General features: G+C 36.7%; 2 protein-coding genes across 20 annotated transcripts in view; one reads left to right on the forward strand and one right to left on the reverse strand.

Moving 5' to 3' along the window:
* The window catches only part of LOC110186959 (uncharacterized), a 42938-nt gene that overhangs the window by 1943 nt on the left and 14516 nt on the right, over window positions 1-26479 (forward strand). For 3 of the 6 annotated variants that reach the window (XR_015273314.1, XM_020956301.2, XM_086840228.1), the window contains exon 4: window positions 11-286. Coding sequence is in view for 4 of the 6 variants with exons in the window: in XM_020956301.2 (XP_020811960.2) it covers window positions 11-283 (273 nt within the window). In the remaining 2 variants the exon portion in view is untranslated. Of the gene's footprint in view, window positions 1-10; window positions 1806-26479 lie in introns of those variants that run through there. The other 3 variants (XR_015273313.1, XM_020956300.2, XM_086840227.1) reach the window with 2 other exon arrangements.
* Ptp99A (Protein tyrosine phosphatase 99A) overlaps window positions 297-26479 on the reverse strand; it is a 138313-nt gene continuing 112130 nt past the window's right edge. For 5 of the 14 annotated variants that reach the window (XM_086840221.1, XM_086840224.1, XM_086840222.1 and 2 more), the window contains 11 exons: window positions 17757-17960; window positions 16262-16542; window positions 14641-14757; window positions 12464-12603; window positions 5626-5915; window positions 5227-5567; window positions 5002-5168; window positions 4377-4932; window positions 4046-4314; window positions 3665-3939; window positions 297-2959 (listed from right to left, as the gene is read on the reverse strand). In XM_086840221.1, coding sequence (XP_086696347.1) covers window positions 2922-2959; window positions 3665-3939; window positions 4046-4314; window positions 4377-4932; window positions 5002-5168; window positions 5227-5567; window positions 5626-5915; window positions 12464-12603; window positions 14641-14757; window positions 16262-16542; window positions 17757-17960 — 2678 coding nt within the window. In that variant the 3' untranslated portion in view covers window positions 297-2921. Of the gene's footprint in view, window positions 3940-4045; window positions 4315-4376; window positions 4933-5001; window positions 5169-5226; window positions 5568-5625; window positions 5916-8220; window positions 8805-12463; window positions 12604-14640; window positions 14758-16261; window positions 16543-17756; window positions 17961-26479 lie in introns of those variants that run through there. The other 9 variants (XM_086840215.1, XM_086840217.1, XM_086840216.1 and 6 more) reach the window with 4 other exon arrangements.

Genomic DNA, 26479 nt, shown 5'->3' on the forward strand with positions numbered 1-26479 from the left:
ACTTTCACAGATTGAACTGCAGTTGGTGCGTGCCTTTGAGCGTCATCCGGATGGAGAGCACTTTGTGCCCTATGTGCGTCCACCGGTTAGCGAGGGTTCGGGTAAAAAGCGCCTGACTTATGCCACTCTGAGGCTGTATATGGCGAAAATTATCTTTGAAATGGCACCAAAAGAGCAGGCAGGGAATGGAGTGTTACTCACTTGGACACCGGATGTTTTGCGCCGCAGCCATTTCGGGCTGATGCAAGTGGAATTCGTTGTGGAAACACAAGCGCCCAGCTAAGAGGTAAGTGTTATTTGTTGCAATTTGATGTGTTCTTTATTTCGACGCTTCTTTATCCTTGTCTATCATTAGCTTCATAATTTTTCATTTTCTCATTGGCTTACGCTTAGCTTAGGTGTACCATACATATACATATATTCATATATATATATACCATTATTTTGTTTTGTTTTTTATAAGCTGGGGAGATAGTCCCTAGCACTATCTTTTGTGTGTCTTTAAAATCTATGGTCTGCCTCTTGGGTACTATTCATCTTGATCTAGGTTTATGCTTAGCTCTAAAATCGTGGGCATGCTTTACTTCTTACTTGTGTAATGTTTCGCTACATTTCAGCTCTCTCTCATTAATCGAATCTTTTCATTAATATTTATTTCATTTTGTTTCTGTTTTTAAATGGTTTATACTCTTAACTTTGACATTCATCACATTTATAAATTGCATATAACACCATCAATTAGATAATCTGTTGTTTTATCGTTTCGATTTTTACTTTAGTTAAATGTGTGAAGGTAGTTTAGTCGCGGAAAGGTTTCCTCGTTTGCTCGAAAAGTGTCTGCTGTGCTTGCTTTTAATTTAATTTGTAGAACTCCTGATTACTCGTAATTTTCTGTTGATTAAGCTTCGTCATTTGGCTGCGACATTATGTACATAATGTGTGTATATAGAAATATCCATCTATAGTTTGCTATTTATGTGTGTTTCGCTTTCGTTTTTGCAACAGTTAAAATGCATTGTTACTCCAATATTTGGTATCGAAATAATATGATTCTCTGGTTCGTTATATTACAGATGAAGCATTGGTTGTCAGTATGAGAATTTACAAGCCTGCTAGAGCGTATATATAAGTATTACCTTAGCCTAAGTCGGGTTTTAGTGCCTAAGAAACATAAATCTCAGAAAAAATTGGTCATTAGTTGGTTGGTTAATATGTAGAGCCAATTTTGGCTGGTAACAGCTGACAAATGATTGGATTGGAAATGCACTCTCGCATTGATAAGATCAGGATCGAAGGGATAGAAACCCATCAACTGTGCATCAACCAGTAGTAGTCTCTGACTACATTCGATTGGGATAAATCTAAGAGGAAACTGAAGGACCTTTTGTTGACATTTCGTTACGTTCATTTACATAATCAGTATACCATGCTTATTCAAGTTAAAGTGTACAAAAAACCAGTCTTTAAAACATGTTTCTTTATCGTTTCTTTCATACGCTTATCTCTTCATTTTTCATTCTACATATAAAATGTAAAAATATTTACTAATTCACTTGCTCTCTAAGCTTGGCCTGTGTGTGGTGCCTGCCTGGTTTTAAACTCCATTTAATTGGATTTTCAAATCGAATAGATTTATAACTCCCACACACAGGCCTTCAGCTATGGCAATTCAGAGTGCGAAGCTTTAATATTTAATATTTATCCCACATATGAGGCTATCTTTAAGAACTGTACAGATTACGATTACGCCCAGCGAATGTGATAACACCCCGTGTGCATCGAATAAAGGGAAAAACAAAACAAAACTGGAGTCGAGTTATGCATTCGGGGGCTCTCTATTTTCTTTTTTATGTCCCTTTTTTCACATGTATCGTTATTTATATTTATATATATTTATAGTAATACTTTTTGCTTCGTTTTATTTTAGTTTTACATTAACTTATCGCTCTAGGGTTTATTTTACAATATTATTTCTTAGCTTTTGCAGGAAGAGGAGTATACCTAGGATCCAGTTCAGTTGCCTGGACCAAGTTTTCTATTTACAAAATTTATTCCGTGATGTTTTCTCGTGCTCTTGGTGCATCTTTTTACTTTTGGGATTTACAGTGATGTGTGTGTGGGTGTGGTGTGTGCTCGGTGTTAAGTGCTTTTTTGCTAATTCGGATTATTTTTGCCAATAAGTCGCTTTCTTGTTTTAAATTCGCCTTTCAATTTTTTCAACTTGAGTTTCTCTCTTTTTTGAACAGAAAACATGAACTTGAAAGATAACAGATTCTAGGACGGACACTGAATCAATTCGAAATGCAAAAAGTTAACTCGATAAATTCAACTAATAATTATTATTTTAATAGGAGCTTGCTTTGTGGGTAGCTTAAGAAATCATGGCACAAGTGTGTGTTGTGCAGCATTAACCTGCATTAACGAATCATTACTTTATATATTTATATATTTTATATAGACAAATGTCTGCTGTTTTGTTTAATTCTACTCTCGTTCGATTTGTGCATTTTGCTACGTTACCATTTGTTTCAATTTGTGATTAAGTTTTCGCACTTTCCTTGCATCAGAAACTATTTTCGATTGACTTTTTTTCCCCTCTGACTAAATAGGTTGTAAAAAATATTTATATTATAAACTTAAGATATATGTATAAAAATGACAGCAAAAACGAAATAATTTAGATAGTACATACAGAGAACAACTGAGCGTAATAAATTAAAGTTAAAACATGAGCTTGCTACGCGGCAAATGAATAATAAGTTATGGGTTGTTCTCTTCACTTAAACGACTTAAATGTTAATAAATACATCGCTATATATACGTAATCGTATGGTTTTAAATTTAATTTTAAATTTAAATATTTATATTTAAACATTTATAAAATGATTTAAATTTTTTCTCTCTGTAAATTTATCTTTAGTTTAGCCTACAATATCTAAGTTTTGAGCATCTGTCGCTGCTGCATTTGTGGTTGTGACGTTATTAATATTGTTGTTGTCAATATTATTGTTGTTGACCATCGTTGCGGTTGTTGGTGACGATGGTGACGTTGGTGTGGTTGTTGGTGAGATTTCCAATGCGGTTGTTGGTGTGGCAATCGTTGGATTCATCAGCAATTCACCCACGTTGTTGTGTTGATGATGCGTGTTGTATTGTTGTTGAAGTTGCGTTTGTTGTTGTATTCGGGCCAGCATTTGTTGTTGTTGATGTTGCAATTGTTGTTGTTCGAAATTGAGTTCGAGTTCCATGAGTTTAGCAGCATTGACATTAGTAACAGTATGGAAATTGGCATTAGTATGGGTTAAACTGTTTGGGGAGGCGAGTGGTGAAGGTGTTGTTGTTGATGTTGTTGTTGTTGTAGTAGTGATTGGAATTGTTGGTGTTGTTGTGGCCGTATTCGAAGCTGCTGTTGGAGTTGCGGGTGAGGGCAGTTCAATGATGGTCTGTGGGGATGATGGTGATGTTGGTGGTGGTGTGGATGAGTTGGACAGCGGGACAACTGCGGGCGGTAACAATGACAGAATGGGCGATAGGCTTGGATTAGTATCGGGCGGTGTATCATGGAGTGTGGTCAGGTTGAGCTGCTGCTGCTGCTGCTGTAGCTGTAGCTGCTGCTGCTGCATCCCCAGCTGCTGCTGCAGTATGACATGCTGTGGAACATTACCATTGCTGCATATTTTGCTATAGAGATCCGGCGTGGCCGTTGTCACATCCTCGAATTCAGTCCGAAGCGCCGTGCGCTTCAGCAGGTTCAAATTGCCAGGCAAAAATGAAAGTATGTTGTAAATGACGCGTATATCCTCGCTGGAGGTCCACACTCCGGGCCTCTTGTTATGGTACAGCTTTGCGTATTGGTAGATATTCGCCGTGCTGCAGTATTCCATCTCGATGGCCAGCGATGAGATCGCACAGAAGGTGCACGCCTGAGCGCCACCGTATCTTGAAAGAGAAAATGTTTTAATAAGAAAAGGTTCATAGAATATCTAAAATAATATACAGGATAATATAAAGTAAAAGGCAGCTTGTTCTTTTGGGTTTCTCTCACCTGTCAACAATGACGATTGGTCCATTTCGATAGTCATTGCAGCGCTCGTGCACATCGACTATGAAATCGTAGATGCTGTTCGGATTCGACATCTCCGGCCAGCTGGGACAGTGCAGCATCTTGACTGTCAGCTCGTAGTCATCCTGTATCGACTGGATGACAAAGTCCCGGCTCACATAGTCGCTCTTGTTTATCTTGTTCAGATACTTGACGCGATAGTGATCGCTCTCGATTGGCGTGGCCTCATCCGGCCAAAACTGGGCAAAGTTCTAATGAAAACAAGTATATTATTAAAAAGTATTCAAGGGAAAATAGATCCTTATATACTCACAATATCGTCAAGCGATGAGAGCAGCACGACAGTCTGTGCATTATGGTCCCAGACCATTTGCCAGAAGTCCTTTATCGTGTGCGCCATCGGATGCTGGGTGACTATGAAGTCCCTCAATCTCCTGAAGCCGTGCAGCCAGGAGGCGTTGATATAGTCACTGCCATCCTCGCCCGGCTTCGGGGTCAAATGCACTCGACTGCCCTCAATGGGGAAGATGGCCCCGCGATTCTTGATCGAGTTCACCTGCTTCATGGCCGATGCAATGTGAATGTCCTTCGGCTGGAATTGGATGATGTTCTTGTACTGTTGCTCCAAGTACGGTGTACAGTTCTTCAGCTCCTCCACCTGCTCGGCGAGCAGATTTGTCTCCCTGGATGCGATGGCCTCGACCAAGGCGTCGTGCAGGAATATGTACTGCTCCTCGGTCTGGACGAGGAAGTTCCTCTGCGCTCGAATGTGACGCAAAAAGCCAAAGACATTCACAATCGATTTCTGCTGAATCTGCTTGAGCATAGCATCTAGGACAATGTAGGTTCCAGTGCGACCAACGCCAGCGCTAAAATATAATAGAAGATATGGTATTTAGATATAGAAATATAAAATATGTAATTTGTTAAATATTCACCTGCAGTGCACGACTATGGGACCAGCCTCGGGGGGATTGGCAGCCGATGATTTCTTGACAAAGTTGAGAACAGGCAGGGGATGATCCGGTGTGCCATGATCGGGCCAGTTGGTATAATGATATTGATACACCAGTTTCTCCGTATTGCATTGCTTCTTCTTCTTGAGCTGTAATATTTAAATTTCAAGTTAATTTTAAATAGTTTTTTAACTGTAAAATACTTACCTTCAAGTGCTTGATCTGCAGAGTGCGAACCGTGTAGGTGGACATGACTTCCTCCTCGATGAGCTTGACCTGGATTACTCCATAGGTCTCCACACCATCCTTGGGCCAGTACATGTCGCATTTGCGTCTGCCGCGTTCCACCAGATTGGTGATCATCACAATGATGGCCACCCTCTGCTCCCAGATCATGCGCCAGAAGCAGTCGAAGGTATCGGGCAGAGGACCTTGGGTGCCAATGAAGGCGTGTCCCTTTTGGTAACCGTCAATAAAGTTGGCATTGATGTAGTCCAGGTTCTTCTTTTGGCCAGGTGTCGGATGCAAATGCACACGGCTGTGATCGTCTGCAAATAGTTAATTGAATTAATATATTGAAAATTGTATATCAAATTCTATACTCACAGGCTGTAATGTTCAGATAGCGGTTCTTGCGCTTATTCTCCGGATGCTGCGAGTGCTCACAGGGCAGATCATCGCTAATGCATTCATTCTGTATCGCCTCGTATTCCCTGCTAAATCCAATATCTCCATCGGCATGCAAAGATGCCACATGTTTGGCGAATTCATTTACGGGAACTGCGGCACGGATTTCATCGCCAATCTTTACAGGATTTTCCCAATCCACCTGCGGGGCATTGGGATGATGCGGTGGATCGTCCAGGTAGTAGTAGGCCGCATGGAAGCACTTTCTGCTGAAAGGAGTTAAAAGAATGGGTCCAGTGTTAATTAGTTTTGTGGTTTTAACTTTGTAAGTCTACATCAGTAGCTGCCTTTCACGATTTCTTTGACAAGGTTTCGCTATTCTTTATAAAAAGAGAACTTTGTTTATAAGTTTCACTTTGTACACAATTTGGTGTCATAGTGGTAACTAGAGCAGAAGTCTCACTGACCACCGACTAGGTCCTATTTTTTCTTACAAAAGCTACTTGCAGAAAAAGGTGTAAAGGTGTAAATTCTATATCTTAGAGAACAGAGACGAGCAGAATACAGTTTTCCTTTGCAAAAAGTTCAGAAACTACGAGGAATTATGAAGCAGCTGCAATCAGTTCTAAACAAAATCAAAATGCATAAATAAGCAGGTGGCACAGAAAGCTACAGAAATTGTTCTATATATATATTTTTAAATATAAAGAGCTAAAAGAGGAAGTGGTCTTTGTGGGTTTGCTTGGCATTCACCTGCAGCCAGGCATAAGAAAGTAATTTTGCTGGACAGGTCCTGGCCCAAAGTCTGCGCAAATATTTGCACAAAGCTGATTTAAATGAGTGACAATAATGACAAAGGTGCTGGGCATTACAGAACCATCCCCCTTTCTTAGTACAAATTGAGGTTAAGTTTGTGTAATTGGCTTAAGCGATTACAAGGAGCACGCTCCAACTTTTGCGCCCAAGTTTTGCCTACAAGTGAACTCTCGAACAGCCCAGAACTTGGCAAGTTTTGAGCAAACTTTTAACACTCGCCGGTTGTTGCCTTTATTGCAGGATTTCTGAAAGGATTTCGAGGCAAGTTCCAGTGCGGGGAAATAGGATAAATCGAATGGTTTAGTCCTGTGACAAGTTCTACAATTTCTAAAATATCTAAACGATATATCAAGCGTTTCACCATTCTTAAGGATCTTTTAAGGACTTTCATAATGCTTAACAAATTATTTAAGATGGAATATTTTTTCTCTTAAGATAACTATTATCTTTTTTATAGTTCTGCAAGCATTAGTTAAAGATAAGCTATCTGAATGAGATGTCTCCTTATCCAAGACCACTCCCCATTGTCCATAAAACTTCAAGTTCCAAGTATTGATAAGTTGATTTCCCAATGTTTACTTTTCTTTTTTAATGTATAAATTGAAGCTGATATCTATCTGTCGTTGTAAGCAATTCCGTGGAATAATTCAAAGATGTTTCATTGTTTACTCTACGAAGTTTCGCAGAAGCATAAACAAAAGTAGCTCTGTGGCAATCGGAACTTTCATAATTGTTTCAATACACATATTTCTTATCACAACGGGAGACAGAGGAGGATTCAGCTCTGGACACAAGAGTGGAAAAAATAACAAATAAATAGAAAATGCGAAATTCCTTCTCATGGCTGCGATGTATGCACATATATTTACATATGTTTTTCTTTGATTCCCACTCCCACTCCCCCTCTCATCATCTCACTACTGTTGTTGTTTACCAGCAACTTTTGCTTTTGCTTTTTTAGCGGCTCTCTATTACGCACCAAAAAAATGTGTTTATTTATTTATTTTTATGTCGACTTCCGCTTGAGGTGGTTATTCATTAAGCGGTGTATTTTGTTTATGTTTAATGGGAAAATATTTATAAAATTTCGAACAAGTTATCAAAGCTCAGAGCATGGTGGAAAAGTTTGCCCAAGTCATTAATATGGTATTGCATACTTTATGGGGGCGGAGCAAATGGAAATTGAAATCTCCCTGAAAAGTCAATATTGGAATTGTCCCTAAGAGTACAAGAATTTAGCTTTTAAATTAAATTTAAATTAAAAAATCAAGAAATATAAGTAATTTAACTAACAACCTAGAGCTTTGGTGTCTAGAAATATATTATTGTCCTCTTGTAGAGGTATTTTCCTGGGAGTATTGAAATAACATTTTCCTAGTCTGAGTCTCTCTGTTAAATTATTTCCACATTTTGTAGTAGATTTTAATTCCAAGGGATTTGTTTTGTTATTTTCTTCACCAAAACTCCAATTCTCCAAAGAACTGGAATCACTTTTCATGTCAAGATAATTCCTTGCATACTTTTAGCCTTCTTTGCTTAAAGATTTTAATTCGAAGTGATTTCTCCTCTTCCCTTTCTTTGGAGAATTTACTTAACTTATTATTCATTCACTTTATTTAAAGTCCACCGCTTTTCTTTTAGTGTATATATTATAATTATGACTTTTTTGTTTGTGTTTGGGCAAACACGTGAGAATTACGCCAAGTGACCCACTTGATGATGACGATTTTCCCGGGGGTGCAGCTGCGAAAAACTTACGTAAACCAATTTCCACGTTGCGATTTACGGCGCAACAACCTTGGTGCCGACGATGTTGCATTTGTTGATGTTGCTGCTGCTGGCAGCATGGGACTGCCGCTGCTGCTTTTCCGCTTTTCCTTGCAACCTGACATAATGTCGTAGCTATGCTTAGAATTGCATTGCCTTCTTTTTTTTTTGTTTTGATTTTTGTTTTTCCGCTTACATATGTTTCCCTAACACAAATTGCACAAATTACGTCATATTGGCGGTGCAGTGTCGCCAAAAAATATATATAATAATTGCACAGACACCGCGAGGTTGTGACGTTATAAACAAACGCGGCGACAAAAAAAAATTATAATAAAAGCGCATAAAACAATATGCTAGCAGCTGGTGTTGTCTCCTCTCGCCGCTTATCTTTGTCTTAATTAAACGTATTTTCCCCGCGTGTGTGTTTTATTGATAAGATTTTGTATTTATTGCTGTTTTATATTGTTTGCTCTCGACGGCGCAGAAAAATGTGTGTAATTTTTGCCGTGCTTATAGACGCGCGTGCTTGGAACAAATGAACTCTTGTCAATTAGCGATCGGCGCATTGCCAGAGCTTTTTCTCTCGCTTTTCTCTCACTTTTCTGCCTGATCTTTGGCCCCCCAAAAGAGTTTGACAAGTTGAGAGCGATAAAAAAAACAAGGGGGATACAAAAAGAGCGAGCTTTGGAGCTTTTTCAAATCAGCTGTTTGATAACAAAACTCACGTCGAGTGTACTTTGAGGTGCAATAAAAAATAGCTAGTTTTTGCATTGGTTTTTTTTCTATACAAACAGTAAATATTGGCTAAGAACCTTGGGTTATTCTTATATAATATTATTTAATTAATAAAATAATTAAAAGTCTTTTATAAGCTCAAGTAAATGACATTATTATTAAAAAGATAAATAATAAATATTGATTTAACAGGAGAATAAACAGAAGTGAAATATTATCGGATAGTTTTGCAAATATAGATGTTTAACCTCTTAATGATACACAATATTTATAAAGAGTTAGGAAAATGTTGAAGATTTTAAAATAGTTTAATAGTCATAAAAATACCGTTTTTATATGGTTTAAAATATGTAAAAATCCGACTTATTTTATTTAATTTTCAAGTATGTTCATTAACCGAATAAATACTGTGATTATTCCAGCTAAAATACTATATAATCCTGATGTCAGCTATTATCCAAACACGACTTTGATTTAACCTTTGTTTTGTATATTATATTACAAAGTTTTTAAATGCATTCTAGGAGGTAGAGATCTCCCAAGATTGCCTAATGAACTTTACAAAACATTTGCAACTGTTGCTCATCAATTAATCAATTAAGAAACGCAGCCTTATATAGAGATATAGAGTCAATATATATATAGATTTGTTAATCGTTTAATTGCGGCAGATAAACACTTCCGCAATAAAAGTTGCATTGCCTAATTCAAGAAATTTGCCCTTCGGAAAGAAGATAATGTTTGGTATTTGTAACATTGGATACAGTTGATAAACTCCCTCGAAGAGAAAAGGGATGATAATGTGAAATGGAACTTTTTCGGCAAAAGTTATCAATACACACATACTGACAATTTCTTGGTTGGCTTTTCTATTTCTGGCAAAAGGGAAAAGTTTCACAGGAAAACCCAGACATATATATGAACTGGCAAAATAAAGCCATCGTCGTCGTCGACACAAAAACAATGTTCTCAAACTGCATCAGATATGAGAAAACTAACAACAAACACACAGAGAATCCCAGAGAGAAAAAGGGGGAAAAAGTTGTCGTATGTTTTTGCTATTTCGGTGTCGGAATGCAAATGGAAAATATTTTAGGAGATGAATCAATAGGAAAAATGATGACGTTTAGATACTCTGCAGGGAATATATTGAGTTCATGTAACAATAAATTATATTTTTCAATAAAATCTTTAGCTGAAATTTTAAAATTGGAACTGTAGAAGGTACATTTGTTTTTGTAGAATATTTTAAAATATATTTACAATAGCTTTTTCTATTCTGATATAGTAAAAACGAACTAAATTAATAGGCTTAATTATGTATCATGGTCTTAATAATGCTTTAGAAATGATTGAGTTATGAATCGCTCAAAACTTGTTTTAAAATTGATTAAAAAGGCATTGGTTACCTTTCTTAATTTCTGATGTTTTTAAGAGTTAATTTCTGATGTTCTTTAAAAATATCATCAAGGTTTTATCTTCTTTTTCAGTTAGTAACAACTTTTTAAATAAAAAATCCTTTTCTTCCATAACCATTACCCTTTTTTCTAACAAGTATAAAAACGTCGAAAGTGTAACCAAGAATGATGGCTATCATTGCAGAGCAAATTGTTGCCATAACGAACTGCTAAAGTATTTCCACTTGGCGTTGTACAAGCCTGTCGTGGTCGGGTTTTTCCAGAGTGTGTAACCCGCAGGACTTATTGAAAGAGAGAGGTCCTGGAGTCCTGCTGCTGCTGCTCCCTCCCCAGGAGTTTCAGGACCCCATTCAGGCCTCCAGTGGCTGCCACTAAACGTTGATTAGTGCACTGTGAATGCAAATGTAAATGATGATTTCGCCCAAGAGCCGCCGCGAATTGAGTTCTGCAAGATTTTTTATTTTCTCACCAAACCCTTTTTCCATCTCGCATTTCCCTGACTTTTGTTCTGGGGGTTTTCCACCCACTCTGCACTCTTTACTTTTTCCCATTTCCCATTTATTTTTTTTGTATTATTTGTTTGCATTGAAAAGGAAATTGTAGAAAATTCGCCTTTGTTTGCTTAATAAAATATATAATTTTTTCCGCTCTAAAACTTGGGTAACTTGAAGAATGGGATGGCAACACCACCACTCCCAGTGGCCGCGGGTATTTGTAAAAAATAAATAAAAATGGCATTAATTTGTTAGGCAACCCGAGAAGGGGCAGGAAAAAAAGGAAAAATTAAGGGGTAACTTTCATTTGGCATATTCGCGGCAGCATGAAAAATCGCTTCGACAGAAGAAAATATGCAAAAATTCTTTTCCATTGAAGTCCTTGTGGGTGGGTGGGAAAAACGCTTTTCATTTGCCTTGCACACACACACACACACACACACACATTTTTTGTCGTCGGGAAAATGCTGCGGGAAAATGCTTCGCCGGCTTCTGCTTGGGCTCTGGGCAAATGGGTTAACCACTTTTACATTTAATAAAGATTTTAAGTAACTTAAAATTGTTTTGCTTGTCTTTGTCTTTGGCTTCGCTCCGGACTCTTGCTTCTTTTTCTTTTTTCTTGCGATTTGAATTTTAATTAACATTTCCGAGAGAATATGAGTATCTGTTTTTCTCGCATTTTCCGGGCAGGAGTGGAGGAGTGAAAACGGTCGAGTTATTTCCTTAATTATGGATTGGTTTGAAAGGGACACTGGGGAAAGGATTAATTATTTCAGCATTGGAATCCCTTTTGCTGTATTTTTATTTGCTTTCCGTCTTTTTTTTATTCGCTTTCCAGTGATGTTTGTGTTAATTAATATTAGAGTGGAAATCACTGGGAAACAGGGAGAGCATGACGAATGCTAATTGGATAAGTATTCCATGAAATGATGTTATTAATGCTTCACAGATAATTTAAATGATAATTGTTTTGTATTTAAAAATGGGAAAACTCCATTAAGATATATAGTTAAAAGAGGAAAGGTTTTAATTGAGAATTTAATGTTTTTGGCGGAAAGTTGAAAATTCTAAATGTATTTCCTTTATAACAAACAGACATGTGTCTTAGTTTAAATTGATAATTTTACGCCTGCTAAATACTAGTGTTAAATAGATCGTGAAGAGCTTTAATTATAATGTTATGCCACACAAAAAGTTTTAACTAATTCACATTATTTGAAAATGAAACGTTTTAAGGCCTCCAGTAAAGGCCTCTCAGTTTCTGGTTCGCTTGGGAAATTCGACATATTTCAGCGCTTTAAGTTTATAATTTAAAAATAGCAATTTTTTATAGCTGCAGCTACGCGACTTGTGTATTTATTTTTAAATTCAAATCGAAGGAGTGGGAGGACAGCGCTTTTCACTCAACACTTTGACAACACAACACTCTCACTCTGCTCCCCAGTTTTATTTATGGAACTGCACGCGACTGTCTGAGGAAAAGCAGCTGCCTTAGCTGCACTTGTTTCCTCCTTTATTTATTTATTTATAGCTTATATAGATAGATAGATATATGTATGCATATAGACATAGAGCGCCACTTACCTCCACAGGAAGAAGGCCATGATGATCAGGATGATGCCGAAGCAGCTGAAGATAATGCCCACCAAAACGGCCAGATTGTAGTCATTATGCGATTGGCGCAGCAAAGGTTGAAGTTTCTCGCAGTTTGGTTGCAATTGTATCTAAATTGGGAAAATAGGGTTTGAGTTATAATAAGGAAAAATATTTTAGAAATTCTTAATTGTAATGGGAAATATAAAGAATTTTTAAGTACAAAAACAATTTAATGATGATATTTCGAATGTGCGTTATGCATCTTATTTGTTATATAGTTTGAAAAACAACCGATATCATAATAATGGAATAATAACTATAAATGCATATCTAACAAAAAAATCCTGTGTGATACATCAACTCATTTCGAAAATGTCGTAAACTGTGAACATATTGAAATTTTTTAATATAGAAAAATACCACATTGATATCACATCATTAAAGAATCGCGGATTTAAAAAATTTCCGAAAAATAACCAATTTAATAATAATACTACATGGAAACTTTATAATATCGATTTGTATATCGAATTTCATGTTCGATCTATCGATAGTTTTTTTCATTGCTAGTATAATTTCCTTTTTTTAAATCAAGTAAGGAGCTAGGAAAACGCTTTTAAAATAGTATATATCAAATTTATGGAAAACCTAACTTTTTTTGCTCAAGGAAATTGTAATCAATTTCTGTATATTTTGTTTTCCTGTAACACATGTATGTACGTTAAGTGTGTGTGTGAGTTTACTCCTGTGTTATCATTATATTCGAGCATTATTTTAGTTGATTTTTTCTCCCCCACTTCCCCATTGTTTGTTTTTCGCGCACTCCTCTCCATATTTGCTTTTGTTTATTTCCACTTTTTGCATACGATTCCCGTGATTCTGACACACAAAAAGGAATCAAAAAAAAAAAAAAAAAAATTAAAGAAAGGATATAAATGAGCGCCATTTTTCGCTAAAGGGGAGGGGGTGGACGCGATGTGCGGTAAGCGGAAAATGGCAGCGGGCCATGTAAATGCGGCCAAAAGGTGCAGGCCACTTGAAATTCAGGCGGACCAACAACAACAATTGCGATGAATTATGAATGAAGGGAGGTTTTTCCGAGCCTGGGGGTGGGGGCGAGGGGGGTGGAGAAGAGGCCACAAAAAATATTGCTGCATACTTATAAGGGCGTGTCGCTGCGGTTCCTTCATCCGCAATCCCCAAACTCTGGAGTTGAGGTCAACTAAATTGCTATATTTTTGCCACAACTTTCGGATTATACATATTTTATGCATGCAACAAAGTTTGCGGTGAGTGTGTGTGTGTGTGTGTGTGTGGGGAGAGTGTGCTGTGTGTGTATGAAATGTCATTAAGGATGTTGTTGTGACAGGTTGAAAGGAGTTGCTGTGCGGTCTTAAATGTCAATAAACGAACGCAGGTACATTAAAAGAAAAGGATTAATATTAGTTATTGATAAATAATTATTTTAATTATCTTATTTTAAAAGTATTGATATTTTTTCGTCGAATTTTATGTTTAAACAGATTTGACAGGGGGTTGGTTTCCTTTCAAAATAAGATTTCTATTAAACTTTAACGTTTTTCCATATTATTTAGAGCTTGAAAAGTGTATGACATAATAAAAACTCATGAAAATATAGCATAAATTCCCATAACTCTTGTTAAATCAATGCCATAATTATTTCTCTCTCTGCATAAGTACAATGACTGGGGCGTGGCCAGTCATTGTTGTTTCGTAGACTTCCATTAAGTGCGCATAAGCCCCTCATTACGCATACGCCCCGAGGTCCAAGTGGTTCATGACTCAATAATGCATAGAAGGAGATATACGAAAGGGTGAAGGAGCATAAAAAGGACAAAGATATTCTGTTGTTGCAAGAAAACAGGATTGAATTTTTCCAACTAAATACATTTTTGGTGTAAAATCTCCTTTTCGGACATGTAATCTGATATGGAAACTGACAACGCCGAGGCTGCCAAGTTTATGGCATGCCACGCCTCTTCTTACTCTATATCTCTGCCTTGCATTTTTCTTCTTATTTTCTTTTTTTTCAGCATTACAAAACAAAATGCCAAGTTTTCCGCCATGTGGCAGGTGTTGGTTTGAGGTTGTGGGTGTGTACGTGTACGTGTGAGTTGCATTTGATATCTTTATGCGCTACTTACAATCCTTGACTCCGAAAATTTTCCCAGCACTATTCTCTTTGGGTTTATGACACTGAATGTGGCCGCTGCCACTTTGACCTCATAGTACGAGTTGGTGGTAAGATTTTGTAGAATCATCTGGAAAAATGCATAAATAAATAAAGGTTATTAGATTGTTATTTTATGTTGGAATCGTTGTAGAAAATAATTTACCATAAAACTTAACTGAAAGTTTAGATATTACATTTCAATCGTTTATTTATCTCGACTCCATTAAGCCCTAACTTGATTTAGAGACAGTTTATAAGCTTTAAATAAAATAAATAAATCCATTTTCTGTTGGTTCTCATTTAACTGTTGGCCAAATCCGTTTTCCCCCCAACTTTTTTGCATTCATATGTGTAAAAACAAAGGTGGAAATTATTGCCATTCCTGTTGTTTAGTTTGTTCAACGAAAAACCTTGTTTGCCGCTCACAAAAATATTTCAATTACAAAAATATTTTCCAAACTGACCGAAACAAAAGCACACGATGTCGAAGTTGAAGCGACACTGTAAAGGCAGAACCTGGCGTCCCAAAAAGAAGGATAGTTCCAGAAGGGAAAGCGGGAAAAAAAACAAGGGAAACCCACTAGGTTTTTTTTCTTCGTATTTTCCAGATATGGAAAAAGTCAGCTATGTGTATGATAACATTTTATTGTTGCGAAATTTGTTTGCCTCGCTGCATTCCCCACGACAAAACTTGTATTTTTTATAAATTTATTTACTCTTTTTCTGGGCGCTAAATAAAAAGGAAAGAGGAGCCCGAGTGCGGCACAAAGGCGGACAGGAAAAACAACATAAATTTAATTTATTTTCGCAGGTGGGTAAGCCCCATTCGTGCGGGTGCCCCTCATCCACAGGATCCCCCCTCCGCGGTGGTTCCACCGGAAAAGTATGCAACACTTTTGGCCCTAGTGTGTGAATATCCTTTCTCTTTTTTTTTCCTTTTTTTTTTGGGTATAGAAATTTTTTAGTAAAATATTTACAGCTTGGCTGTCGGGGAGTTTTTCTGTATGCCGTTTGTTGTTTGTTGCATAAAAATGCAATTATTACTGGCCCGGGTATTTTATTTATATATATATTTTTTGTTTGTTGTTGAGCTCCTCCTCTGGATATCTGTATCTGTATTAGGCAGTATATCATAGAACTTTTCGTTTTTTAATGGATACATGTAGGTGGCTCTGGCCAAATAGCCGCGATAAGCCGTCTCGATTGACATATCAGAGGGAGGACAACTCTATGTTGCCAACTTGGCAGGGCCATAAAAATGGTTGCTAACAACGCGGGAATATTTCTATATATATTTTTGTAAATTTGTGTATTTTTTGTTGGTAAACCTGCACTTAAATTATGACTGCCAGACTCCCAAAGGGTTTTAATAAGTGCAGATAGCTAGGGAAGTGTCGTAAAATCGAGAGGAAAATCGATAAAAAATGTATCGTGTCCAATATGATATCGAAAATATCTTAAAATGTTATATACTAAATTTTTAAATGTTGAAAAGTATCAAATTTAAAGTTTAAATATCTTTAAAAATTATTTGTAACTTGGCAAATTTAAATAAACTTCGATAATAAATTGCAACAAATATATCGACTTACCGCCGTCTCTAGTTCCTTCGCCGAAGCATTTATCCTTATATCCCGATGCGTATCCTGTCCAGCCAGTCGTGTTTTGATCACATAAAAATCGATGGTGTTGTAGAATTCGTAGGGTCTTCGCCAGCGTATTGTGATGGACTCCTGGGAGTGACAGGTGAGATTGACAATGGCAGGTGCACTGGGTCCTCCCACATCCGTTCGCTGGGCAATTTGATCGGAGGGTTCGCCCTCGTTTTTGGTGGTAAATGCCTTTACAATTACACGGTAATCGGTATAGGGTCCTGGAATTAAATATAGTAATTAAAAAATGGATTATAGATACACAAAAGAAGGATACAGACATAATTTCTATAAAAATGGACAATTTCCTTGTCATTTTTTCCAAACTGGTTACTCTGTCATTAATGTAAACCCTTAATATGTCCTTATTTCCACTTAAGAACCTCTCGGGTGTGACAGTTGAGGCTTTTTATTGGTCGTAAATACTGCCAGCAGATGTCAGTTGCATATATGTATATATATTTCTGAATATCGGGCCATCTTTCGCTGGCCATTATGAGCAACGTCACCGCAGGACAATGCAGGATGCAGAACACAGCCTGGCGGTTGCCAGTTCGGCTTTATAATTAAATTTAACTCAGCGAAAATGTAAAGGGGACAACAATAACGCTGAAACTGAATTGATTTTTTATGCCACGAAAAAAAAGAGAAGAAAACTTTGCCTCAAGCGAAGCTGTCAGCCTTAATTGTATTTAATTAACAAGAGGAACTGCTGACATCTACTTGGATTAAATTTGGATATAATTAAATGTTGCCATGGCGGTTGCTCCTTTTGGAATTTTCTGCAGGCGCCGAGGAAAGTGCACCTGAGTCGTGTAATTAAATTAAACAATGTGGGGGGCGGGGGGGCGCATGTGTGGGAATGCGGAATATGCGGCGCAGCATAACTTTGTTGCAACTTAATTGCATAGCTTCTTTCCCCGCAACCGCCGAAGAACTCCAGCGAGTGTAATGCCACGAATTCCGCGAGATAGATGCTGTTTTGGCAGCCTAAGAACAGACACCGTCGCACCACCGCCTTAATCAGCGAAATTAGCGGCGGTGTACTACGATTTTGAGCGTCAGAAACAACAAAAAAGTGGCAACAGGCACTTGAAACTATTTAATTACAAAGCAGCTTGGCAAACAATTTGACAGGAGCCTCAATTAGAGTTAATAATAGCTCTCGGCCCGGGGGTTCAAGGGTTTTCACTCGCCGTGGGCGTTTCTTTTTTGGGCCTGACAGTTTGATGTTCAAGTTGACAGAGGACCAAATCGTGTGGAAAACAGGAGGGGAATCCTTTGATCGGAATGACCGTTTCAAATTTATTTACCGTAGGCAGGCGGAAAGGTTGAATTAATTTGGAGCAAGGGTTGCCAGGATCCCAGGGCTTCTTAAGTAATACTTCTTTCTATCTCAGTTTCATTCTAAAAGTATTATGTAGTTTCAACTCACTTAAATTCTGCAGCTCAAAGTGTATTAGAGTCTCCGCTGAATTCCTTGAGTTCTTCACAATTTCCACGCCAGTTTGATTGTCATGAATGTGAAACACATGATAGCCGGCAATGGCTCCGTTCTGATTCTTGGGCGGATGCCAGGACATTGTGATGCTGTTGGCCGACACATCTAAGACGGTGAGATTCTGGGGTTTGCTTGGCACTGCAAATATAAGAATAATATAAATAAGTTGGGGATGAGTATCAAAAGTAAAAAGTTAAATTTGTTCTTGTACTTAGAGGTCATGTTTCGTTGAATACTTTTCGGCTTAAAACCTCCACCAAGTAATCCCCAAGGAGTTGAGCAAACAAGGAAGTGGGATTTATTTAGGAATCTTTAATACTTATTAGAATATATAATATTTGCTGTAAAATATTATATATTTTTGTACAGCGTTTTCTTATTTTATAATTTGTATTGTGAGTATTTGAAATTTTCCATTTTATTCTTGTTGATTTTCCTAGAATTTTCTTACCGTAATATACCCTTTCTTTGAGTGATTTATGCTTTCCAAAGTTAATTCCCAACTCTTCGAGTTTTTCAAGTCAAATGTATAACAATTTTATACCAAATCCCTTGTGCACTTAATACACACACACACACACACACACACACACACATACAGAAGAAAGAATCCTGGAATTTGTAAATAAGAAATGTTTGCATACTTAGCGGCGTGTGCAAGCCGAATGACGCCAAATGACAATGCATAAATAATTTATTAAATAACAAAAAAAAAAAAAGGAAAGGAAACAACAACATTAAAGAAAATAACAAATAAAACAGGAAGACGAAGAAGAGAAGAAGTAATCGCAAGTAAAATAAATTGAAATGAATATTTTGCAGAAGCAGATAAAACAATTTATATTCAAATGGCATGTGTGTGCGGGGTGTGTGTGCAGGATGTGTGTGTGTGGGGATAGGAGAAAAAAATTATATATTCAATTACCGAGAGGGAGAAATGGAAAAGAATTGGCGCAAGTAAAGCGCAACGTAATCGAAGCGCATAAAGAAACGGAAATGCGATTGCTAGCAATTTATTATGGCCTGCACTGTACACACACACACACACACTAGGGGAGCACACACACACACACAGAGACACCCACACACAGATGCTCTCTCCTCACTGATGGTGGCTTATAATCCAGCAAAACCAGCAGCGGATGCAAAAGCCCTGGCAATAATTTCATTTGCAAGCCAAAGGACAACACACTCGACCATGTGTGACAGCCAAAGGGGTTGCCTTAGACAGGTGTGTGTGTGTGTGTGTGTGCAAGTGGCAAAAAGCACTAAATGGTAATTTATTTTACTAATACAACAAAAGACCACCGCCCTGTCCCTGTCCCGACCCGGCCAAACGAGCAAAAAGCGTTTTGCAATCAAAAGAACAAATGAGTGACCCGAGGGCCGAGGCAACGGGCACTTGACCCCTCAACTCCCGACCGAAGACTTTTGCCATGCAAATGCGATAAAGCTTAACAAAACACACACATACTTGAATGCCTGAAAAAACACTGACAGAAATTATTTGAAATAATATATAAATTTAATAAGTAAATATGTTGCACGCTCTTAAGAAGGTCGGAAAAAATATTTAAATTCTATGAAAAGTCATTTATTTATTTATGATTTCAATTTTAAAAGAGATTCCTAATCAATTTGGATAAAAACCATTAAAAAAAGTTTTCAATAAGAAATTTCTATACCCTTGCAATTTTCAATTCAATTATTGGATCGTATTTTATCAATATTTTTATAAGACCATATGTTCGTAAAAACCAAATTTTAAAAATTTTATAACTTGGCCAAAAATGCATAAATTTGAAATCGGAAAGCTTTCCCATGCTATTTTTATAAGGTTAACAAATCTGCATACCCAATTTAAAATTTCAAAAAATTAAATTTTTTTAACAATTTTTAAAAATTGTACACATGTAAAATTAGTGATTTAAAAATGAGAAAAAATTTTTAATTTTATTTTTCTCCCGGATATAGCTAGTTCTATTCGGCTGTTAGTGCTGATCAAGAATATATATGATTTATAGGGTCGGAAATGATTCCTTTACAGTGTTACCAGCTTCTGACTTTAATTATAATACCATTCTTTAGGCGGATATTTATATGTATTTTATATGAAAATTTGTTCTAAAAATCAAAGCCTAAAAATCTTATAACTAAGCCAAAAATGCGTTAATTTTAATTCGGAAAGCTGTCCCATGTTAGTTTTTATAAGGCTGATAAATCTGCATAAACATTTTAAAGTTTAAAAAACTTTAATTTATTGAAATTTATTTAAATTTTACAGATCTGAAAATAAGTGATTTAAAAATGTGAAAAAAAATTTTTTAATTTGTTTTTCTGCCTAAGATGGCTAGATCGATTCGGCTGCTAATGCTGATCAAGAATATATATGATTTATAGGATGGGAAATGACTCCTTACAGAGTTACAAGCTTCTGACTTTAATTATAATTCCATTCTTTAAGCGGATATTTATATGTATTTTATATGAAAATTTGTTCTAAAAATCACATTTTTTAATTCCCATAACTAAGCCAAAAATGCATTAATTTTAAATCGGAAAGTTGTCCTATGTTAGTTTTATTAAGGTTAATAAATCTGCATACCCAATTTGAAGTTTAATAAACTAAAATTTTTTGACAATTTTTAAAAATTTGACAGATCTGAGATTTGTGATTAAAAAATGTGAAAAACATTTAAAATATTGTTTTCTTCCGGATATGGCTCGATCGATTCGGCTTTTTATTCTGATGAAGAATATATATGCAATATGGGGTCGGAAATGACTCCCTCAATGGGTTATTAGCTTTTGACTGAAATTATAATACCCAGCAATAGTATAATTATCACCCAAGTTTTCTCCCTGTGTATACAAGTAAGAAAAGGAGGCAACCCACACATGAACACTTGGCTGAGCAGAATAAACAGTCCTCTGTGAATGTATAGAAATTTATACAATTCAATAAATGGCATTTCTACTTTCTTTGCCTCTTTCTCCGCTCTCTCTTTCACTGGCTCTCATTTTCCCTGCTTCTCCTACTTCGGTGTCTTCTTGTACTTCATCCTTGGCCTGGGCTCTGAGCAGACTCTTTGCAATTGCAAACGGAAATGGAAATGGGAAATGGACAGGCAGCTGCTGCTGCATCTGCGGAAAAAAAGGAAAGCAGAGAAAATGGGAATGGAAAAGGGAAAAGGAAAAGCCAATTTATAGACTCGAACTCGAACTATGAAAGCGAACAACTCACTCGAGAGGAGCAAGGGTCGCGACGGTGTAGTTGTATTAAAATCAATTAAGCAACAAAGTGCTCCACACACACACACACACACACACACAACGATAAATGTCCTTTCAGGCGAATATAGGAAAAGGAGTGGGAGAAAAGTTAATAGGTTTGCCACTCGCAGAAGACAGGTGAGGAGGTGAGGAGCAGATGTGCGGGAAAAGCCCTTCACTAAATACCGGTGATTGGTTTTTGTTTGCCAAATATTACATAAATAATTGAGAATGAAATGAGAGCCGGAATCAATCAGCCGCAGAATGGAAAATAAAACTAGTTTAGGTGGGAAAAGTTAATAAAGAAAAGGCAGTCTTGAAGAAATAATTAATTCATTTATTATTTTAATGCAATGTAAGTTTGGGAAATGGAAAGATTTGCAAAGCAAATCAATCAATCCGAAATTGTCTTAAAATTTACTTAAATTGCTTTGATGAAATAACAATTAAATGCAAAATAGAATTACCCATAAAATGTATAAAAATTTATTATAAATATTTATTGCCACATGTTTACTAATCGATTTATTTAAATAAAAGCCCACATTGTTATTAATAATTAAATTTAAATAACAAATGGAGTTATAAACCAATAAATTGAGTCTCATGGAAGACATTCAGGAAGCTATGCCAGCTTTTCCAACCCTTTTCTTTTGCCGTCTCAACATTTGACAAGTCCTCGGCCAAATTAAAAGAAAACAATAGATACGTTCTTTTTTTTGTTTTCTTATTTGTGCACCTACTATTTGCTCAGGCTCAGGCGCCGGAAGTAACCAAGTGTGAAAAAGCAAAGGAAAATTCGCAAAGCCTGGGAAAACTAAGAGGGGAGAACACTCAAAGCGCGCGCGTGATTATTTTCACAAAGGCAAAGGCAGGAAGTAGAAAAAAATATAGATGTAACTAGGAAACACACATACTCCTTCGCGGAAAGTCGAGGAGGGGGAAAATCTGGTGTAAAAAAAGAGTAGAGCCTTGGAAAAACCAATACCGACGACGACGTGCTTAAGTTGTTAAAAACTGCAAACAAAAGGCGGCAGCTTAAGGATCCTTCAGAGGGGCGGCAAGGTGTGTGTGTGTGTTTGTGAGTTAGTGTGTGTAGAGCAAATAGCATTAAGTTGTCTAAGCCTCGAAAAAAAAATATATATAAACAACAAACAGCTTGAAAAATACACTCAAAAACTAGAAAGGGTTTTCTTTAAGCGTTATTTTTTATATTTTTATGGGAATATTTATATTCAATTATTTTTTAAAACATTCGAAATATTTCTTAGAGTTTTTATGCTCATAAATATTGCTTAAAATAAATCATATCACGAAGAAATATATTTGAGATCACAACTAAGCTTGCTTAAAATACATAAATAGAAGGAATACAAATAAAATTTTTTCACTCTGTCCTTAAATAATAATAAAAAATAAATAAAAAACTAGAAGGACCGTCTGTTAGCTATTGTTGTTCCCGCTCTATGCCTTATTTATTTGTTGCTCTTCGTACTTTATTGTTGTTGCTTAACTTCACGAGCTGCTTTACGGATTTCGTCCAGACGTAAAAACTAAACAAAAGCAGGGAAAACACGGAAAGACAGAGATATGCACACAAACCAACAATTAGAGAATACACACTCACACACTCACACACTCACTCACTCATTCACAAAAAAAAGGTAAAAAACCCAGGTGACTGCCTTTCAAAAGGCGTCAAAGGCTCCACAAAGGCACAAAAATTATGCGAAATAAAGACCGAAAAAAAAAGAGAGCAAAAAAAATAACAGCAACGACAACAAGCTGTGAAAAAATAAGGGGGAAAAAAAAGAAAAACGCTGCAAAGTTTTGTCCCCCGAAAGCTTTGATGGCCAAGAGCAAACACTGAATGGACCAAAAGGCTCCGCCATCACTTAGCGGAAGTAACGCGGCAGCCATTTTGAATGCACACACATGAGCAGCAGAGTCTGCGTGCATGTGTGTGTGTGTGTGTCGAACCTTTTTGAACTTTGATCCCTGAAGGAAAAAGGGTCTTTAAAAATCAAGTTGAATTAATAAACAATTTATTTGGAGTTTATATTAGGAGAAAAGGAATTTAAAAATAAATATTTTCTTTGATATTATTACTTAGTATTTCTTGAATTAAACACCAAGTAAATTTAATTCAATTTAAATGGCTTAAATTATAAGCTTAGACATTTTGATTAAAGCAATGTCATTGCCATAAATGGCATATCTTTGGACTAGTATATGCCTCTTGGCCCTATTTAAACACAAAGCTTTACTGTCAAATGCACAAAACAAAGGGCACAGCAGCTACAAAACTGACACACTTCAAGGGAGGCCCCAATAACACACACACAATTGGAAAGTGATTCTGACAAATAGTCAAACGACAAACAGTATATCTATATATATATGTATATATATTTCAAAGTGCTTTTGCCACTCGAGTTGTCAGTTGAAATCCACCGATGACCCTTTTGAATGGGATTTTTATAAGGGAACTGTAATGTTCACTAATTTGCAAACGTTTGAGAACCTTTGACATGTGTCTATTTTCGGGTCAAAGCCAGGGAATTTGTGTGTGTTTAGCCTAAAGGGTAAATGCAGAACGTTGTTTCACTCGGAGAAACAATTGTTGTTCTATGTTTTAGTACATATATTTGTAGATGAATAGACTTTAAATCTGTAAGGCAATCACAGACTTAAAGTCTTTCAATTACAAATTTATGTACTTAAACATATATAGATACATAAAAATGGCTCAAAGAAAACTCCTTAAAAGTAAGCAATGTCACTATATTTAGTTATTATAGTTTCAATTATATTTTGTTTTTAAAACATTTCGAGATTTTTAACACTATTATAATTTAAAAAGGATTTTGAACTTATTTTCGTATAATTGGCGTATTAAGGTCTTTAAAAATGGTAAACTATGTTTATTAAAAGGGAAATTTCTGTAGTAAATTTTAAAAATAAAAAAAGTAACTCTCACTGTACAGGGTTTAAAGTAAGCAAGACAAGAATTTGCTTGAATTTGCTAATCATTGCATACTTTTAGACGCCCAAAGTATAACATTTTAAAGCATTTAAGAATTCAAATATTTCAACTGTATTTTTAATTCACAAAAATGTTTGAAAAATTTCTGAATTCCCACCATAAATTTTTCCTCTGAACTTCCACTTTAAGCCCGCCTTTTGGTCCAAAGTCTCAACGAGGCAACGATGGCTAATTAAGGGCGACTGTCTGGCCAGGACTCTCCTGGCTGCTTGGTCCTGGTTGCTCCATGGCCAAGAGCGTAGCGATAAGGCTCCACACATATATATATATATGTATATTGTGGCATGTGAGCAAGAGGTTATCGGCAGGAAGTTGCACATGGAAGCACCATTGGGGTAACCACATACAGCTCCCTCACCTTCCGGCTTGATTTTTTTTCGATGCTTGAGACACGGAAACTGTTTTGGGTTCGGGTTCTCGGGTTTGGGATCGGGGACACAAAAACAGGCATCAATGTCACGTTCAAAGTGTCGAGTTGTTGCACTAACAAGGTGTTTATGATTTAAAGCGCCGCTCCGCTTCTGAAGGATGGGATCTGGGGATGGGGATGGGGTTCTCGGGCAGACAAAAGGCCTCCTCCATGACAAGTGACTTGGTGTGGAGTGGAAAAATGCCAGAGCAAACACACACACACACTCATGTAAGTTGAGCTGTGAGTTTTCCCCCTTGAATGGCATTTTTCGTAGGCGTTTCTGGGGGTGAGAGAGTTGGGTTGGGGTTTGTGCTTTTTTCTGCACAAGAAAAATTGACATGTTGAAGTGCAGTTAGGCGGAAGTTGTCGCCGAGGCAGCAGCAACATTTTTCTATCTGCCGCCTTTTCTTTTTTTATTTTTCAACTCTGAGTGGGCGTGTCTAAATGCGGGTTGGCACGTGGTTGAGCCATAAAAAGCGGAAAATATTCCCCAGCAACAACAACAAAGAAAGGGCTTATCTATGTTCTTGATTCTGATTTCAGTTTTTTTTTCTGTTTGCTTTGACTCAGAGGCCATCTATCAAAATGTTTTTATTTTCTAGGAAAAAGAATAGAGAGGGTGGAAAAAAGTTTAATATTTTTGAGGTAATCACAGTAAACGTCTTTATTTATATCGAGTTCGAGTTCTTTAGTTAATTGGAAAAATTATGGGATTACAAATACCTTTTGCAAACCCAAGCTTATTTTTACGTATTAATATTGGAATTTAAAGTAAAGATTTAACATACTATAAATATTATTTTAAATTTATAACAATATATACCAGAATTTCCCTTTGTATCTGTTTTCTAAATAAAATACTTTCCAATTTGACACTTTATATATAATTGCACAAAAAATATCTCTTTTATTTTTAAAATATATTTTCTTGATTAATTTCTGCATTTAAAGCAGCAAAAGAGTATTCAAAAGTATAAATCTTAATCCTGCTGCCTGCCTAGCTACTTACATTCCTCATCCTTCTCTGCTATCTGAAGTCCTTGCAGGAGTTTCTCCATAAATTAGGCTCAGTACATTGCAGCTGATAAGTAGGCAATACTTGTGTGAGTGAAAGCCCCGAGTGACAGGCCGTGGAAAAGCGCAGCTCAAAGGGAGCACAATCTGTTTTCCCCCATGGAAAACATCATGCTCGAGTACTTGTTGTGAAGTCTAGTCAGCTGGCTTATCATTTATGAGACGTGGAAAAAGAGACGCCTTGAGCACGCTCCTTTTTGCAAAAGAAAGTCCTGTTGCAAATTAAAATCAAGACAGGAGCGAAGCCGGCTAAATGATTGATGGCTGTTCGCCTTTTTGCTGTGAAAAGTTCAATGATTTATGCTTTTTTGGCTGGACCAAATTTGCTGGCTACTAAATGATTGTTTTCATCCTCCTGCCGGAGGAGCCTTCACTACTTTGCACTTTTAATGTATTTCTTGACAAGTCATGTTCATAACTCAGTGTCCTGTGAACATTTCTATGGATCGAAGGAAGCGAGGGGAAACTTTCCTCCGGAACCGGATAAAGTTCAAAATCAAAGTTTCTCTCGGTTTTATTTTTATTTCTATTTTTACTCATAGTTCTCCCAAGACTTTCTCTGTGTTTTTTGTTTTTCGGTTTCTTGTTTTTGTTTTTTTCTGGTGTAGAGACGCAAATCATTTGTCAAAATACAAGAGTACGTAGCAAAGTTGCCTGTTTTTGCCGTTGACAAGCCAAAAAGTTGTGCCAATTTGTATTAGCCAACTTCCTGGCGCGCCTGCAACATGTCCGACTTTCGGACTTTTGGACTTTGAGTGGAGGTATGATATAGCCAAAGATCAGGGACACACTGGCCAGTTTGCCTCTTGGCTAAAACTTCGAGTGGCGAGTGGAATATTTAAGTTCAAAGTG

Source organism: Drosophila serrata, unplaced genomic scaffold, assembly GCF_035046125.1.
Source record: "Drosophila serrata isolate PLE 108 unplaced genomic scaffold, ASM3504612v1 contig_382, whole genome shotgun sequence".
Taxonomy (NCBI): Eukaryota; Metazoa; Arthropoda; class Insecta; order Diptera; family Drosophilidae; genus Drosophila; species Drosophila serrata.